At 40.2% G+C, this 19236-nt stretch overlaps 1 protein-coding gene and 1 long non-coding RNA gene across 5 annotated transcripts in view; both read left to right on the top strand.

Annotated features, from left to right (window-relative positions):
- Positions 1-903: 903 nt before the first annotated feature.
- Positions 904-6540, top strand: LOC144204950 (uncharacterized). Its single transcript, XR_013327965.1, has 4 exons — positions 904-972; positions 1765-1859; positions 2680-2819; positions 6391-6540. It is a non-coding gene; the product is annotated as an uncharacterized LOC144204950 (long non-coding RNA).
- Positions 6541-10936: 4396 nt separating this feature from the next.
- The window catches only part of LOC144205132 (transcription factor COE3), an 85552-nt gene continuing 77252 nt past the window's right edge, over positions 10937-19236 (top strand). For 2 of the 4 annotated variants that reach the window (XM_077729268.1, XM_077729267.1), the window contains exons 1-6: positions 10939-11705; positions 11926-12082; positions 12185-12248; positions 12332-12387; positions 13561-13634; positions 17655-17723. In XM_077729268.1, the coding sequence (XP_077585394.1) occupies positions 11575-11705; positions 11926-12082; positions 12185-12248; positions 12332-12387; positions 13561-13634; positions 17655-17723 (551 nt within the window). In that variant the 5' untranslated portion in view covers positions 10939-11574. Of the gene's footprint in view, positions 11706-11925; positions 12083-12184; positions 12249-12331; positions 12388-13560; positions 13635-17654; positions 17724-19236 lie in introns of all 4 variants that reach the window. The other 2 variants (XM_077729266.1, XM_077729265.1) reach the window with 2 other exon arrangements.

Here is a 19236-nt window from a genome sequence, read left to right as displayed (position 1 = left end):
TACTTGAGTTTGTGTGCCAAAAGATCTGCATGTTAGCATTGTAACTGATTGTTATTTATAATCTTTCTTGAAATATTGATAGATTTTACAGATGTTAGGAATCAACCAAATGGCATTTCCTTAAAAAAAAAGAAGAAGAAGAAATACATGTCCGGAAGAAGTAACCACTGCCATATAAATCATTAAGCTATAAATCCGCCACATTTTATTGCGACCATAAAACCTTGAAATCACTCTCTTGCAAAATGATAAAAATGGAGTCAGCCCACTGTATTTCTCAAGAGCTTGTATAACACTATCTCCATAAGAATATGAGAATTGTACACGTCTACAAACTACTACTACTATTCCACAATTTAACTACAACACTAAAAAAAGCAATATACAAAAGCTGTACAAAAGTACACTGCCTTAAAAAAAGAAAAAATATAGACATAATATTTTTAGAGAGGATTAAACTACCTTAAAAAGACTTATAATCATATTTGAGGAGGGACATAAAATCCTTTAAATATTTTATATATATGTATACATAAAACAAATGACTATAAAGACTTGCATGTTTTATTTTACGAGGAATTGTCGCCGTCTAGCGGACCAAAAGCATAATGCAGAATGTGTGTACAGTACTGATGCTTGTCATAAGTGAAGAAAATCACTTGTTACAGCAGCAAATGCTAACATATTCAGAATACACTGAAAATCGAAAATAAATACTATATCTATATTTTTTTACAAAGAACATTGGACAAAAGCGTTTTGGTTGCATATTTTAATATACATTGTATCCATAATTATCTAGCATACAAGTGCCTTGGGCTGAATCATATTATTAACTGAATATTATTTTTGTGTGTTTTGTAGGTTTTTCAAGATTTTTGAAGTGTTTAAGTGTTTTATCCAGCTCTATACTAACAGCCACCATCTTGAACACTTTCAAAACAAAGCAATGCTGTATTATGAAGTTAAAAGGTAAGTAAATCTGTAGTATTGATTGTATTTGTTGGTTAATCTTCTAAAAAGGAACATATATTGCTATACAATGTTGTTGGCATGGTTACTGCGAGATTCAAGCTGCTAATTTTGCTTCCTTTGAATCTCATTTGAACAAAATTTTTGGTCCCAAAAAAATCACATACTCAGGCTATAGTTGTATTAATTTTGATTAGGACAGCTTTCAGTCCAAGACTATACTTTACTTGAAACTGATGTGATATCCAAAACACACATTTCATTTCCAGAGTTGTGATTCAACCACTCATGTAGTGACTAAGAAACATCCACACACACATCCACACACAACAAAAAAAAACAATCAATTGTTGTTTTGAAGGTCTTTGCCAAAACGCTGCGTGAAGAAAGAGGGGAACCTTGACTGAGTAGACATTTGGAAAGCTTTAATGAGCGCTTCGTCTTAATTGCTAGCATTTATTGGATTTTTCTCCTCACTCTTCTCCAAAGTTCACTGTGTATTTGCGGTTGGCGTGCAGGTTTGCTCGCCGGCAAAAGGCGCTGTAGCTTGATCAGGTATAAGGAGAGGTGTTGACTTTATTCCGAGCCTCCAGTAACACCACCGACTCTGATAGTTCCCGATCCCGCCGGGAATTCATTATAAGACAGCTAGAGGCGGCTCGCGGACGCTTCCCGTGCCGGGCCGTATGTTAACGTGTCGCTGCGGCGCCGGGCAAACATGTGGTGCAGCTGCTTTCGAAAGGCTGTGGGCAACCTGGAGAGATTGATTGGTGAGCCTTCTGTTTCATCCAGGATCAGGGCCACATTCGGCAGACACGCCGCCTCCGGAGAAGACGCCATTTTCCCGGGAAAAAAGATGGCTCATTACCAGTGCGGGCAAAATGAAGGTGTATTGACCTTTTTTTCCTTTTTTTTTCCTCTCCCCTTTTCTTTTTCAAAAGCATCTCTTAACACACACAACAACGCACCTATTGTTGATATTTGGTGGAATCACATCATGTCTATTGCCTAGTTTGTATTCCTTAACATGGCTCTGTTTCTATAAGTTAGTTTTGACATTTTATAAGGATTTCTTCTAATCACAAAGTGGGAATGACCTATTTTTTGTTTACATTTATTGCTAAAGATGTGACCTTTTGACCTCCCATCTAATCCATTAATATGTCTTGTCAATACTAATCCAAAACCCATGTTTTTAGACTAATAAAAATAATGCATGATGTATAGCAGGGGTAGGGAACCTATGGATCGGGAGCCATATGTGGCTCTTTTGATGGGTGCATATGCTTTTCTTGGTCAGGTACCTTTTTTTCAACTAAAATTGAGTATTTGTAGTATGTCATATTTTTACCATATTTTTTTTCTCGCTAATATTAACTTTAAAATTTATTTCTGACCTACCAATGCTCCACAATTAACTCCACATATTAAAAAAAACACTAAATTACCCCTTATAATCCAACTTTGCTCCCCACATATTGTTGCCTTACCGACTGACTACACACAGGGAAAATAAACCCCCCACACCCCCTCTGCTTCCCCCATGTTTGGTCCATCAGACGTTTTTTAAAAAGTAACCATCGCTGCGCTCAGGGGCACGTAGCCGTGTCCAGGCGTGCACACACAAAGCGGCAAAAGACAAACACGATTCATTATTCAACACTCTTGTGCTTTTTTTCCTGATTATTTTGCCTGTTTTGTGTATAGCTTCCATCCGCCTTGGCCAGTTTAAAAGCCAGGAGGCCCGACAGATGAGCGAGCTTCAGGTCATCGGCGTGATTTGCATGTGAAGATTACCGCGGGAGGTCAGACGCCGAGGACCCCTCGCCGGAGCTTCCATCCTTCAAGTAAGGCTATTTTTTTGTTGTTTTGTTTGTTTTTTTGTCTTTCATTTTCTGCTCACTGTGGAGTTGAATCCGGTGTTTAGCCACTGACGGTTATATAGCTGTCCGTTTCAGTTTATCTAGGAGAGTCGGTCAGTAAAGTGGATTGAAACGTAGTCATTCACTTGCAGTTTAACCCCTTAAGACCCAAATTCTTGTAAGGCATGCCTTTTTATTTACTATATTTTCATGACTATAAGGCGCACTTAAAAGTCTTAAATCTTCTCCAAAATAGACAGAGCGCCTTTTAATCCTGTGTGCTTTATATATGGAAAAAACAATTAAAATGTGTCATTCATTGACAGTGCGCCTTATCATGTGATGCGCCGTATAGTTGTGAAAATATGGTTAGCTAATTGGGACATATTGAGTGTAAAAACAAAGAATTATCTTTTTATATTATGTAGTTTCTGAGGAAAATGATTGATAAGTGGACAGCATTTATAGTTGTTGTCTTTGACAACCATAATTGACATAATGACAGGTCATAAAAGGTTAAATGGAGTTAGTGTACTTTGCAGAATGCACTTTTGTCCATACAGTGTGGTTCTGTGTGCACTAGATGGCAGTATGGCACTTATTATTATGATTATTATTATTATTCAAGCATGATTTCTTCCTTGACGAGCTGGGTTAATGAAAGCCAAGGCCACCATTTCCAGGTTGATGTATCAGTCCACATTTGCGTTCACATTGAGTTCAAACTCGCTACATAACTCTGATTTTTGTCACTTGCCAATCCCCGGGAACTGTTTTTTTCAAGTTGATTCTTATTTGGACTTGACATCGAATATATTCCGAGGAATGGACGGAAAAAAATAGGAAAAAAAATCAATGAATCACGGCGAGGAGAAATATTAGGCGCGGATCCTCGGCCTTGTAAAGCTATCACATTGTAAATAAGACGGGTTAAATTGCACTTGTAGCTGGCTTTCAAAGCGGCGGCTCGGTCTCCCGAGGTGCCGTTCGGCAGGTTGGGGGGGCGCGCTCGTGTCTAATAACAGCGGCAGACAATGAGAATCCTCATAACCCGGGCGGGCCTCCCTCCTCTTCCCAACACGTACTGGGGGGGCTTAGCAGCTAATAAAGTGGCAAGTCGTCAAATCCGTGCGAGAGGAGCGCCGCGCCACGGGGACCTTTCATAACACTTGTTCGTCGGGGGTTCAAGCGCAGTGTAAAGGTTACACGTCGGCACGGTACCGCCGCTCACCTGACGGCTCGCCCTAAGCCCGCCGCATTTCCAAGGCCTGGGATCTCATTTGAAGCGGGCGCAAAGACTGAATAATTCGCCTCCCAAAGACGCCCATGAATGTTTCACGGCAGATGCAAAATTGACGGCGTTGGCGGCGCTTGCCAATTAATCTGACTTTGCCGGATTTCTCGTTAAGACCGAAGAGCGCTTTCGGGTTGGACGGCTTCGAATCGGGGCCTGGCCTTTTTCACCCAAACGGCAAGCGGGTAATGAGCGGGGATCGGCGCTGGCCGGAGCCGTCCTTCAGACGCTTTTTTCCCGCGGCATTTCCACCCACTTTGTTTGCCCGGCTTTGATCGGCGCCGTTCCAGTTAAAGTTACACCCGTGGCACCGCAAGTTGAAACTGGGGCCATTGTCGTCACGTGGAACCTTATACCCGTGGCGCCTCCTGGCTTTTGTCCCTCCCTTTTAGTCGCGGAAACTCTCCTCGCGTCCCGTACAAAAGCACGCTCACGACACCATTTGATGATATGGCCGACCAATGAGATCGAGGGTTAAAGCCAACGCGCAAAGTGGATAGCGACGAGCTAAAGTGTAGTTGTGTGGGGAAATGGTATGACAAAGCAACGTGACCGGACGTTTGGTTGCCGGACGTTTGGTCGCCGGATGTTTGGTCGCCGGTCTATTGGCTCTCAAAATTGTATTGAGATTTTAATATTTAAGTACTGTTTAATATCTAAGTACCATTGACCGGCGACCAAAGGACCGGCGACCAAAAGACCGGTGACCAAATGTCCGAGCACCCAAAGCAAGTGACCATTTTCCACATTTTCCTTTGTGATGACATAAAATGTCATCTTATTAACCTTTTTCTTGGAAATTCTCATAGTGCGCCAGTTATTTAGTAACTCGCTTCACTCGGCCATGTTTGTGTTGATTTTTGTTCCCACGTCAAGCTTTCCGATGACCACAAACATTCGAGTGTGCCTTCCTTTGGTTGTCACCGTTAGAGAAGCATGTCGCCGCTAAACTGAAGCGAACGCTTCGCGGCGCCGTAATCCTCTGCACTTAAAGGCAACAACAACACGCCGCCGCGTGTAAGGGCGCCGCTCCTGTCTAATCGGCATCGGCGTCACGCCAGTGAAACATTCATGGCGCACTCAATCGGTTCAATATTTCATTTCTCCACAAAGACTACACGACGGGAACAGATGCTCAAACTTTTCTCAGGAGAATCAAAGTCACTTTCCGACGGAACGCCGATCCAAAGAGCAAAGTGGAAGATACAAACGGCGGCCGATTGTCCGTCGATGGAGGTCGCCCGCCGCCATCGACGTCAAACGACGCCCCGCCAAATTCCCCGTTGGCTGGTGTCATTTCGAGCCAAAAATGGGACCCGCCATGTTTACTTTGGGATTTCTTCATCTGCCTTTTAAAGCCCGACGGGCGCTTGAAGGTGAGGAGAGCTAAGATGATGATCCCCGCCTCCTCAGAGAAGATTTCCCTCGCACGCACCCTCGCAGATGTCGACATTTGGTTAGGGGCTGTCCACCGAGCCCCAGATTAGCGCGAAGCTCGTCGCCGAAAATCTGTCGAGGCACGCGCTCGAGAGCCGCTTTTTCCCCCCCGTCGCCCGTCCCGTGACCCGGCTCGAAGGCCCGAAAGAGCGTCGGCGGACCCGTCGTAGAACAGATGGCGTCCTCCACGTGGTCTAATGCCGCGGAAATCCAACAGGAGTTGACGACCCCGAGTTAAAAGCGTGATAGGTTAAATTTGTTAATTTTGGTCAGATTGTTGTAAAGCATGGGTGTCAGACTCGGTCGGTTTGCGGGGATACAGAAAAATGTATTAAAAATGACAATTATTGATTTAAAAGTGGGAAAATCAGGAAATATAATATACAGTTATAATCTTCATTTTAATTTGATCCTAAAACAGAAAGTCGGCACTCATAGTTTACTTTCTGGGCCGCACAAAATGATGTGGCGGGCCAGATTTGGCCCCCGGGCCGCCACTTTGACACCTGTCTTGTAAAGCTTTCCACTAATTCACTTAATAATCTTAAAACACTCAGAAAAAAATCACCTAACTCTAAATTAGGCCCGTCTTTAGACGTGTTAACCTTTGACCTTTGGTGTACAAAACCGGATCATCATTTTATGTCAAATCCAGCATAGCCAAACGTGACGCTCGTTTATTTCCAAACGATTTGAACGAAGCGACGCGGCGACAAATGCGAGCTGGGAAACGCGTGGCACAACCAGGACAGGAAGCACGCGGGGGGGAACGTGATCGAGGAAGATGCTTGATGTTGACGCGCATCACTCTCGCTTCTTTCCCAGAATGCGTGAACATCCTCTCCAGCTCTCTGGCGGCCCCCCAAACCCGACCCCCCCACCCCCGTCCCCGGAATGGCGCTCCCCTTCTTCCCACTGGAAAGTAGGCCAAGCGAGCACCGGGGCGTTGCTTTTTTATTTATTATTATTATTTTTTTTAAAGACCATCAGTTTGTTGGTGTGTGTTTTTTGCATGTGCGTGCGAGAGCCAGACAAGCTCTTCCATTGGCGTGACAAACAAAGAACAGCATTGTACAATTTGCAACCAAAAAACAACTAAAATGGTACTTTCCAATTCATTGACTTTTTCCACCTCAAGGATAAAAAGTCCCCGGTTACTAATAGTATTCGGCGGGATATTTGCACGTTGAAGGATTATTTTTAGATTAGTCTTTTTAATTTTTTTTACCTTGACTTCCGACCCGATGACATCACAATTAACATTCCTGTTAATAGCAAAGCAGGTGCGGATGAGGGCAAAAAGTCGCAAAAAAAATCAGGAGGGGGCGCTTTCATTAGCACTGTGCTAATGTTAATGATGTATATTGTGATGGATTTTTAGGGGAGGGTTTTTTGGGGGTTTTGTGGCAGGTAAAATGATAGACAATAACTGGAGTGGTTGGAATGAAGTCAGTCATTTTTTACTTACTGTCATTATGTCATGTTGAAAAATGAAGGTGCAACAGGGCTTTGCAATTTTCTTTATTTTATGAAAACGTTAGAATAAACATTGAATCCAGCAGTTTGCATCCAAAATTGAAAAAATAGGATTCAGTTGCTCCCATTTGTGTTATTTGTGTTTAATTGAAATCAGGTTAGAATTGGTAGAATTGCACAAATCTAAGATCACACCATATTTAAACTTATAGACTTCTGTCCTTTATTATGATTAGTGGCATCCGCAATTTAACAGTTAATATCAGTTATATTGTAAAATATTTTTATGGTTCTGCTTAAAAAACAATTGAATATGACAACAACTTTAGTATACAAAACCTGATGTGAAACTTTCAGAGGTAAGAGTATACTCTTCTTTTCTCTTCGCACTGAGAAATTTTAATACATTTGCCAATGTGTCCAATTCAATTGAACTGGAATCTTAATTCCAAAAGCAAACAATTTTTTTGGGAGAAACAATTCAGTCTTGAAACTTTCTACAATAAATACAATGGCAAATATATGTATTTTGAGCATTTGAGTATTTGAGCATCCCATACTTTCTTGCCTCGGATTCCATCCACCAGCGATGGGACGGCACCCCCCGCCACTCACGACACTTCCAATGTGACCTTTAAAAAAAACCTCCGAGTTAATATGTTCCCACTTATGGCTGAATAATCACATTCCTACCGTCTCCCTATTTGACAGCACTCCAAAAACGCGCACAACTTTTATTTAAATCCGTAGCGGAAAGCTCCACAAAAGCGGTGATGGACACCATCAGGATTGGTTTGAAGGGGTCTGGTGATGATGGTGAGAAAGGGGGGGGGGGGGGGGGGGGGGTCTTTGAGGAGGGAGGGCTTTGCTTGAGAGTGATGGCACCCTGGGTATTTTTTTTTTTTTTTTGGTCATGTGTATTTCGGTGCAAATTTCCAGGGGATATTTTAGATGTTAATAGCCCTGAAGTGGTCTCGGTTTCTTATTTAATTTCTCTCGCCTTCTTTTAAAATGTAATTCGCCCACAGACTGCGCCGCCAGGCCAGAAAAAGGAGAGAGAAAAAAAAAAATGTCTCTCATCATTTCCGCAGTAGAATGGAAATGCAAATGCGCGCACATCCGTGCCCTTGACACAAGTCAACAGTGCACGTCATTAAGTTGCTCAACGAACGGCACGTCACTCCATTTATGTATTTTTATTATTGTCGTTATTATGTTTCCCCGAGCGTGTCCTTTTTTTGGCCTGTTTTATTTTTTCAAAATGAGGCTCTTTCATTAATTCCATAAATGCAAAAGCGTTTCTAATGAAGTCATAATAATAATAAGGAAGAAATTAAAATAAACACAATCGGCGATTATATGTAATTTGATGCCTTCTTTTTAAAAATACACGTCGATTTTTTTGGGTGGAAATATAAAGCGAATGTTGCCAAAGAGGGGCGCTGTCCGTCTATCAGCTCGACAAAAATCGATCCCATCACTCCTCGTAGTTTCAATTCATTTTTTAAACATCCGGGAAAAAATAACATCCATAATTTCTCTTTTTTATGGCTCTTTCTAATATGTTTTGCAGACGCTTACATTTCAATTTTGGGCTCAATGTGAATGCATGTTGCTGTTTTTTTTTAATTTAATGACATTATTCTCCTCCCCAAAAAAGTGTTTTATGTTCTGGAGATAACGATTATTTGCAGGAAAAACGTGTTTTGGGAAGAAATAAATGCAGCGATTTAATTATCAAAATGCATATTTCTAAAGCAAAATGTGTTTTGAGGAAAGATGCATTTTGAAGGGATTACATAGAATTATGGATGAGGTTAAAATGATACATAAGGACATAAAATATAATTGAAATTGAAAAGAGTATTATTACAAGTCAATGCAAATGTCAGAAATGTTTTTATTGTTTTCAAAAATATATATTCTATTGACATTATACATCAATGCCATTAAAATATGTTACAATATTATATAATAAGCAAAATGCATTATGATCATAATTATAATGACTCAAAATACATTTCAAGGCAAACCAATACTATCAAAATCATTTACATTGAATATATTTTTCATCTAAAAATGAACCCACACATTTACCCAAAAATACCTTAACCCAAAATACATTATAACACAAAAAACTCCAAATCATCATAATCTATCCATAAAAACATGCTCATATATTTTGCATCAAAACACCCAATCATAAAAAACCCTAAAAAATCAATGCAAAAGAAACAAAAAACATGCCAACCAAACAACAAACCGTTAAAAATCAATGAGCGAAAACCAAAAAAATATAGACTAAGAAAAATGTACGCTTGCCGCGTGGGCTGCTCGTCTAATCATTAAGAATTTGCACGCCACTGTGGGCGTGCATGTAATTAATAATTAATCAACAAAAGATCCCTTTTAATAAAGCAGCATGCATGCAGAACAATGTAGGTAAGCTGAATTGTACTTATGGTTCTTTTTGGACATTTTTTTGTTGAAATTTTTGGACTTGGATGGACAGCTGGGCAGCGGCCGGCTGATTGACTTTGTCGTGACATCTGGGGGGGCCCGCTGGCCCCTGGCACGCGTGGAGGCTGATGTCGGCCATTTACATGCAAATTCTCCCAAAAAAAGGAGGGGGGGGGGATCATCAAGGGCCTCGCCCCGTAAATTTAACACACACACACACACACAAAGAGAGATAGGGGTGGTGGGGGTGTTGGAGCAGACCGGAAGCGTACTTTGATTTCATATCAGTGGAGGTCAATAGATGTGGGCGATAGTGTGGTGACTTTTTGACGTCACATGATGACATTTGCCATTTTTTTTACAATTGATTTTTTTTTTTTAAGGCAAAAAGCACTAACGGCCCAACCCAACGACGGGGGGCTCAGCTGACGCCCCTCTTTTGCTCTCTGCACGTCCAGATGGCTGCAGCTCCCAGATTTGCATTCATTTCCACCGCTAATATGTCCACAACGAGCGAGGCCAGCTGCATTTGTTGTCAAATACGCTTTAAAAACTCCTTTCAGCACACACATACACGTGCGCACACATTGTGGTGTACTACCAATGACATTTGCTTTCTACCACGGACGGAGAAAGACGTCAGATCTGTTTTAACGTCTCCTATTTGACGTCCAGATACGTCAATGGCGCGAGGAGGCCACGGTGCTGCCGTTTGGCAATAGATTTGCACGGAGGTGAAAGCAACAGCTTATAATTCACTTATCTTTGGCAGCAGCTATTAACCCTCAGCACCGGCTAGATAGATTGCTCAGGATGGAGCAGCCAGCCAGCCAGCCCACCTCCTCCTTCTCCACCTCCTCCTCCTTTTCCTCCTCCTCCTCCTCATCCTCCTTTTCACCACTAATGAAGCGAAGTGCTCGGACCGAGGAGCATGCAGGACAGGGGGAGGAAGAATAAGCAGAAAAAAAGATCAAGATGTGTCTTATTATTACTGATTTTCCGCCACTTGAGTGTACATTTGAATTTTAGGTAAAAGAAAAAAAATGGTATTCAACACACACCATTTATGAATACTAATACACAGAAAGGGTGGAAAATGATATTAAAAGAAGAATTTTAAAAGGTTAAAGTCACTCGCCAAGATAGATCTCCAATCTGAGTCTCCCAGTTATAAGCAGTTTAAACAGTAAATGAATTCTTCTTTTTTATGCCTTGCTTAATTTGCAATTTTTATTCCATAGGATGAAATAAAAAAAAAACAACTCACCACATTGGAGCGGCCTCCAATGGAAAAGGTGGTAAAAAAGTGGAGCGACTCCACGGCCAGCGCTTCGGAAACAGGAAGCGTCATCCCTCCTCCGTATATGGGCAAAGCCACGCCTCCACGCTTACGTCATGGCATGACGACGCCTCTCCCGTGGGTTTCGAGTTTTGGCTCCCGGGAAAGAGTGCAGTCCTCGGGGAAAGAGGGCTCAGTTTTGCATGTTCCCATCCAGCGACGACGCGAACGGGGGCCCCTCTTCTCCTCCTCCACAAGCTCCACTTGCACATCTCGCGTGTAGCGTGGAACACCTTCCTTGCTTCCTTCCACTGGCGAGCAGTGAGGGGAGAACAACAAGAAGAGGCACCTTTTTTTCCCAACCCAACGCTGCGAGTGGGGCTTTCTATTTTTTTCCCCTCCTCCTCAAGTCCTAAAGGTTTTGGACGCCGGTGCTTCGGGGATGTGTCCACTTTGAGAGCAGCATCACCCACGAACACAATCACTTTAATTCCTCTACCACGAGAAGAAAAAAACAAAAAAATAACAAAAACTGATCTCCCCTTAAAAAAATAAATACCCAAGATAGAATATAGATCATTTTTTTCTCTCGATCTTGCTTGGTTGTGTGTGGATATCGCTTAACCCACTTTTGACATTTGTTCACACCGGACGGAGAGAAGAGGGACAGCCGACCTGTGTTGGACTTTTTTTTTGGACGGATAAAAAAAAGCACCACGCGTGCTCTGGACCCTTTATTCCCACTCCGGCTTTTCCCCAATTTTCCCTCGCCTGCAACCTTCGCAGGAGGCTCCATGTTTGGGATTCAGGAGACGATACCGCGGGGCGGAACCACCATGAAGGAGGAACCGCTCGGCGGACTCAACTCGGTGCGCTCGTGGATGCACACGGCCGGCGTGGTGGACGCCAACACGGCCGCTCAAAGGTAATCATAATTCTAGGTTGAAGAAAATTGTTTTTTTTTGCATTTATTTTTTTTATTTTCATTTTTTTTAAACACGGACAAAGTTAGATCTCGGCATTTGGCGTCACCCACCGCAATGCCGAGATTGAACTTTAACTGTGGAGCATACACACACACATGTGAGAATGAATCAGAGCACCTTCCATCTCTTCGTCTTCTTGTGCTTTTTTCCTCCCCGCAGTGGAGTCGGTTTGGCCCGGGCACACTACGAGAAGCAGCCCCCGTCTAACCTTAGGAAGTCCAATTTCTTCCACTTCGTCCTGGCCTTGTATGACAGACAGGGACAGCCCGTGGAAATCGAGAGGACTGCTTTTGTCGACTTTGTGGAGAAAGAAAAAGTAATACATGGCTATTTAAAATATTTTTTAAATTTATTTTTGCAACATTTTAACAATCGAGCTTTCTGATCGATTGCTTTCTTATTTTTTTTACCCTTGCAGGAACCAACCAGTGAAAAAACCAACAATGGCATCCATTACAAACTACAGTTATTGTACAGCAACGGTAAGTTGAGAAGAATTTACGGTTGTTATGATGATATTTTTGGAGCAATGAACTGAAGTGTTGTTGTTTTTTATTGGATGCAGGCGTCAGAACAGAACAGGATCTTTACATTCGGCTAATCGATTCCATGACAAAGCAGGTGAGTTGCATGTCCGTGCGTTTGAGAGGGTAAAAGAAAAGCGAAAAATAAGAATAATCATCATGATAAAATGAAAAAGGAGACGCTGATAGGCGGCGAGACTCACTTTGTTCGACATTAAAAATTGAAACAGGACGTCTACTCTTTATGATCCCTATTCTCGCGGAGGCTGAAAGGTGAAACGTGGGGGAGAAAAAAAAAGAGAAACCGATACACTGCTCAGCGTTATTATGATCAAATATCATCATTTGTTAAAATAAGCAAAATGCGCCGTTTTTGTTTAAAATAGCATTTTGTAATTATTCTAAATGGCCGAAAATAGAGCCGTGACGTGATTCACACACACATTGACACACACAATGATCCGAGCCAATGACGCAGAACAAGCAATTTATGGATTTCTTTTTTTTTCTAGTCGCCTGCAAAACGGACACATAAATCAAAAGCAACAAGGACGCCTAAAGGGGAGAGAAAATAATTAAAAAGCAAAAAAAAAGTCTTTTAAAAAAAACAAGCAAAATTTCACCCTAAATTACCAATACAAATAATACTACTAATTATAATAACAAACAAGAAAATGATGATCATTCCTTGTATGTATTTGTGATATTCTCTCTTTTTTTTGAGGGGGGTGATTGTTGCCATTGGAGAATAACGAGGGATGAGGAGGAGGGATGGAGGGATGGAGGGTGGCTTGCCGAAGTGTTAGCTCCTCCACGCCATCTGTTTTTCGCCAATGCTCAAAAATTACTCGAGCGTGCCCCGCCAGACTTGCAGCCGTGCCGCGCGTTTTATCCCCCGAAAAGATCATTGTTAGCGGCTCAAAAATAAACAACAGATTGCCCATTAACACTTTCCCCCAAATATCCCCAGATTAGAAGCATATTGATGACACTTCTATTGGAGCGAGCATTTCAGAAACCCCCCTCCCTATCCAATGCACACCCCTGTCAGTCTGTCCGTCTTAAGTGGATTAAACGGGAGGGAAAACAATGCATGTTGGAATTATTAGTATTGGGGATTTTAGATATACACCAAATAAAAGGAAAAAAAGAATTATAGAGATAAAATCTCCATGCAAAATGGGTATTTTTTATGATATTTCATATTTAGCACAGTTATTGTATTGCTTTATCATATCTGAATTAAAAAAAATGTTCCATTTCTTTACAGGCCATAGTTTACGAGGGCCAAGACAAGAATCCAGAAATGTGCAGAGTTCTTCTGACACACGAAATCATGTGCAGGTAAGATGAGAATATATGTATTTGCATGTGCTCCATTTTTGCATGACAACAAGTAAGTGTTCTTTAAAAAAATAGAGATAAGCAAATGCTATTTTATCCTGGTTTCTATTTCTTTTTGGGCTTTTCATTTGATGGCAAGTGTCAGCAAAGATCAGCGAAGCTTTTAGCAATTTACGCACGCAAATTTGCCTCTCCCATTCAAGTGCTGTCACCGATACCGGCGCAAAGGAGAAACGCCTTTTGTTGTTATTGTCGACCCCCCCGCGTGCGTGCGCGCCACACCACTCACTCGACTGCAACCCTGCGAGCATTGAATTCGGATACTCGTCGCTTGACTTACCCCCCCTACCCTACCTCCCCTCCTCTTTTTATTATTATTGTTGCATTGTTTCACTTGTAAAGTGCATGCATCACTTGCTCTTTGAATACCCCCCCCCCCTACATACCCCTCGAACCCCCCCGTGCCACCCCCCTCCTCTTTGCATAAACTCATCACTCACACTCAATTTGTGCGCGGATCCATCACTCGGTTTGTCACACGCGGAAATATCTGGCGTGGACGTAACATTAGGAACACCTGAGAGTCAGCTCATATGGTCTAAAATAAATAAAATTATTAAAATATAAAGATGTGCAAGGGCTATTAATTTAACATAAAAGGTTTTATAAAGAGAAGTGGTCCTAATATTGTGATGGCTAAATTTCTTAAGTGTTTACATGAGTGAATATATATGTTTGCGTCATAGCTATTTATGCTTTTATTTTTACGTCTTTATGACCAATAGTGCATTATATTGAAATCAGGCAAAAAATGGAAGTTCATAATTGTAGTTGAAAAAAATGCCGTACATTAGGTGGAAAGCTGTTTTTAAATATTTTGCTTGCTATTATTCGCAATTTTTTATGAGTAGTATATTTATATACAATTATGGGCAAAAGAAGGAGTAATATCATAGTTTGGAGTTGTTGTAAAAAAGCATGACATCTCACTGATAGTTTTTTATTAAAAAATATTTTGCATGCTCTTATTAATATCTACTCATGACCAGTAATTCAATTCAAATGATTTACATAATGATGGCATAAAAGTACATTTCTTTTCCTGATATTTTGGCTGCTCTGTGAGTTATATCACAAAGCATAATTATTGACGAGTGTAGTATAATGTACTGTGTATACAGTATGTATTTACATAGCATAATTTAGTGCGAGCACGTTCATTATCGTGGTTTGAGTGGTTGTAAATGTGAAATGCAAACACTCAGCTGTTCCTAATATTATGTCTGCCTCTTCGAATTTTCATCACTTGCACATTGTCGTTACTAATAACTACGAAGCCATAAAAACTCAATATCACCTTCATAAAAAGATGACTTTTTATGAATATCATTCGTTTGCATTGGTGCAGTACTTTAGTTTGAGTCCTTCTTAATATTTTGCCTATCTATTATGACTTTCACCACTTTTGCATGGTTGTCAGTAATAACTACAAAATATGTATGGAATATTATATAAAAAAGCAAAATGGTTGGAATGGTATTTTATTTTTTATTGTAATTTGTGGTTGTGTAGACATGGCATGAAGTAGATAGTGAAGTGGATTAAATAAGGTTGCAATTTGATATTAGGTTATGATTATGTAAATTATATCTGTAAGTTCTCTTGTAAGGTTTTTAACGCTGACTTTTGATTGTCACTTGATGTAACAGCGTGTTTCCGTTTGTAATTTGTAGAGCTTGAAGTAGTCGATTGACACTTATTGACGATATGTTCATTATTCTGCTTGTTGTAGTCGACTGAATGAATCCTGGTGTGAGATTTTCGGAATATTTTCTACATGTAAGACATGCTACATTTTTTTTAGGATTTGATGGTTAGTGTAGATTGTACAAAATGGTTATTGTAATATTTTGCTGTAAGGACTAAAGGCGTCGCTATATGCACGGCGTTATGTTTCAGGAGTGGTTAACAATATCAGCGTTGATAGTGAGGTGGGGAGGTCACATTTGTGTGACGATCCACTATTACAATGCTAGTGATGTCAAAAATTGCTCCTTTATGAAGATAATAATGCTCAGTTTGCACTTCTTTTAATAAGGTTTGAGAGTTTTTGTAATATTTGACTGCCAGAGGAGTTTTTTGTTTAAATTTTATGATGACTAGTGTCGCTACAGGCATGGATTTTCTATTGGTTATTATTAATATCTGCAGTCACCCATTTGATAGTGTAAAAGTGACTTTTAAAGGAGATAGCATTGACTTTTGAGTGATATTTAATTGAAGAATGTGCGAAAAAATGTAGGGGGAAACTAAAAAAAAGGTATTGTTAAAATTATAATGCTTCATAAATGAGGATGATTGTCTTTTTCAAGGCAGAATTGTGCTTTTTTTGTTTTTTTTCTGTCCAGGGAGTGCTTCATTTTGATTTGATTTTCGTCTCCTAAAAAATGTTACACAACTTCAAAAGATATTTTTTCACAGTTATAGATCACATTCTTTAATTTTTCTATGTATCTGTGAAAAAGATAATAAGTCAGCATGATTATTACCGCTATAAATCGACTTTTTTTTTGTAAATGCTGACTTCCACCGACAGTATCTTTGCAAAAAAAATCTCATTTTTTTGGCTTCTTGCACCATATGGCGCGAATCAATCTTATTCTCCCGAGTTTTCATTTCAAATGCGAACCCGGATGATGAATTTGTTTATTTCAGTTTTTTTTTTTTTTAATTCATGTTGGAATCAAAGGATGTGAAAGTCAGCTTGCTGCAAGCTCTGGATTGGCGCGTTAGGAAGAGGAGGAGGGGGTGGGCTTTGCTTTTTTTTTAGCGGCTGAAACATGTGGTGGAAGATAGATTAGTGCTTTTGAGGCCATAATTGATAAATGCCTCCCAGAAATATTGGTTGAGGGTGGCACCTTGCATCTCCCTCAGAAATAGCAGCTTGGCAATTAGAGGTAAACAAAAGCTGAAGCTGTGAAAAGTGACTCCCCTGCCTCCGAGCCCCTCCATGCATCCCCTCCCCTGCAACGCTATAAGCCAAACAACACAACATGTTGTTTTTTCCATATTTTTTTCAGTTTTTTTTTTCTTCTTCTTATCTATCAGCATCAATGCACGCAGTCAAGCTCGCCTCGTGCATGGTCACCACTCGATAAACGCACGCAGGGGCTCTTTAGGGTTTTCAGCACTGTTTTGTCAAAACTGGCTTTTCAGTGCCGGGGTGAAGAAAAATGTTTTTTTTTCTACTCAGTGGTTTTCATCAGGAAAGGAAAATTATAAAATAGTATTGAAAAGATGATGTTTTCATAGTGGTTTGTGTACAATTGCTTTAAATGTAAGTATTAGGGAGGATAAAATAAGGTGGGACAAAAGTCAAGATTGACATTTTTTAGTCTTGTGAAATTAGTCACTTTTACTCTAGTTTTTGTTGCGGTAAGGATGAATACTTTTGACAATAGTTATAAAAACTAAAAAATGCTGTTTCCAAACAAGTCATGTGATTGAGGAAGAATGTAAAGTACATCTTTGAAATTACTTGGATGAAGCAACAGCCCCAAAAAAGGGGACAAAATGCAAATTCTCTCTCGATATTGTGTAGTCTTTTTATTGCTTTTTCAAATAATACTTTCCGTAGTATCACAAAAAAAATATATATTTTTTTCAATTTGGATTCTCTTGCCGATTGGGAATCAGATTCTAGAGGATGGTCACCTATAAAGTACTGTAAAGTATTACGACTATAAAGTATTACAAGTATAATATTACATGTAGAAACAGAGCATTTTTTCTTAATAAAAACTTAATAAAAACCCACATTTCCATCATTACTTCCCAAAAGAAAACATCCAAATGCACAAGTTCACATGTTTGCCATTGCCTGCATTTTTAGCTCCATTCGCAGCGACCAATCCATTTGACCTGTGATTTCCCCACCCAAAACGGATTGGACGTCTGTTATCATCAATGTCAAATTGACCGCCACTTTTATACAAGCTAATTTTCTGTCTCTCTCAACAGCCGATGCTGCGACAAGAAAAGCTGTGGAAACAGGAACGAAACCCCGTCAGACCCAGTGATCATCGACAGGTAGGACGTTTTTTCTTTTTGTCTGGGGTGGGGGGGGGGTCAAACATGTGAGGTGGTGAAACTCAGTTAACGAAGAAGCTCCCACGCCCTCCTTCCACGGCGTCAGATACGTCCCGCTTGGGCCGTTTTGCTTCTGCCCTGGCGCAGGGGGGCGTGCGAGTTTCCGAGGGGGGTCTTTCCCAGCTACCTGTGCGCTCAGGGGGGCGGTCAACCACCTGGATGGTGGCTAGGGAAGTTAGGGGGGGGGGGGATTTGTTTAGTCGCAGGTGGTTCAATCACCAGAGGATCACGCTGGGAATACTCCTAATTAGCTTGGGCAACTCGCTGTTTATTTGGCTGGCACACCCCCTTTTGTTTATCACATTGTCAGTCTTTACCTTTAGCGGGGAGATTTTTTCTTTGCCATTCAGCCAAATGTACATTTATGGCACTTTTTTTCATGTGCTGGACTTGTGTGAAGTATACTTTTGAAAAGTTATGTACATTAACTACTATAGTGTGCCAACAATAGACTAAAATGCAATAAGGGATTTAGTAGGATTTGAATGAGGACTTTTTTTAGTGTGAGATTTTTGCTTAACCCTCTTGGTATGTTTCAAGGGTCGAATTTCATGATCTAAAAGTATTGCTCTACTAAAATACATCCTATATGTTCCATATACATTGATATGCAAATTAATTCAAGTATTTTCAATTGATTATATTCGCCACATTTAAGAGATACATTTTAAAACCAGCCAATTTGAACCAAATACATTGATTACGTACAATAACTAATTGTAGTGATCAAATAAACCATTATTTCAATTGTGCTTGAACACATCAGTAACACTTCACATATGACAGCGAAAAACTATGATATGAGTTGGCCATGTATCCTGCTATAATAGGTCAATTTAACCTGGAGCAAGCCTATAGCATTCATCTTGTCTGCTTCTTGTTAAATTGGAAACCTCTCTTAACCTGGAGCAAGTTTAAATATGCAAAAAAAAAGGTTTTAATAATTTACTCTGCATTCAAATATGTGAAATGGAATATTGTGATATTCAGGATGTCAGATGGAAACTACATGTTTTAGGAACCCCCAAAAAATGTTTGTTGACATATTAGAATAAGCCAAAACAATAAAAAAAAACAGTCGTAGCGCAATTTGTCATTTATGTAAAAAGAATAAAGTTAAAAAATAACTAAGATTTGACATTGGACATTTTGACTAAATTGCCATGACAATTATTTACATTTCATAGTAAATTCAACTTTGTAAAATATCAAAACATACATTTTCCTTAGATATTACATTGAGTAAATCTGCCAAAACGTCTCCATTGACATAACAGGAGGGTTAACCGCAATACAAGCCAAAATGAATGCAATTGCATGCATTCTTACTGCAATACCATGTCACCACAATGTAGTCCTTTATTTTCCCTCATTTTGCATTAGTCTCAGCGTATATGATCCAAAAGTGAGTGTTTTTCTCCTGCCTTATGGGAGGCCTTTGCTCTTTCCTGCT

This window comes from Stigmatopora nigra, chromosome 12 (assembly GCF_051989575.1).
Source record: "Stigmatopora nigra isolate UIUO_SnigA chromosome 12, RoL_Snig_1.1, whole genome shotgun sequence".
Lineage (NCBI taxonomy): Eukaryota > Metazoa > Chordata > Actinopteri > Syngnathiformes > Syngnathidae > Stigmatopora > Stigmatopora nigra.
Note: the sequence above shows the minus strand (reverse complement) of the source record. Positions and strands in the feature narration are given on the sequence as shown.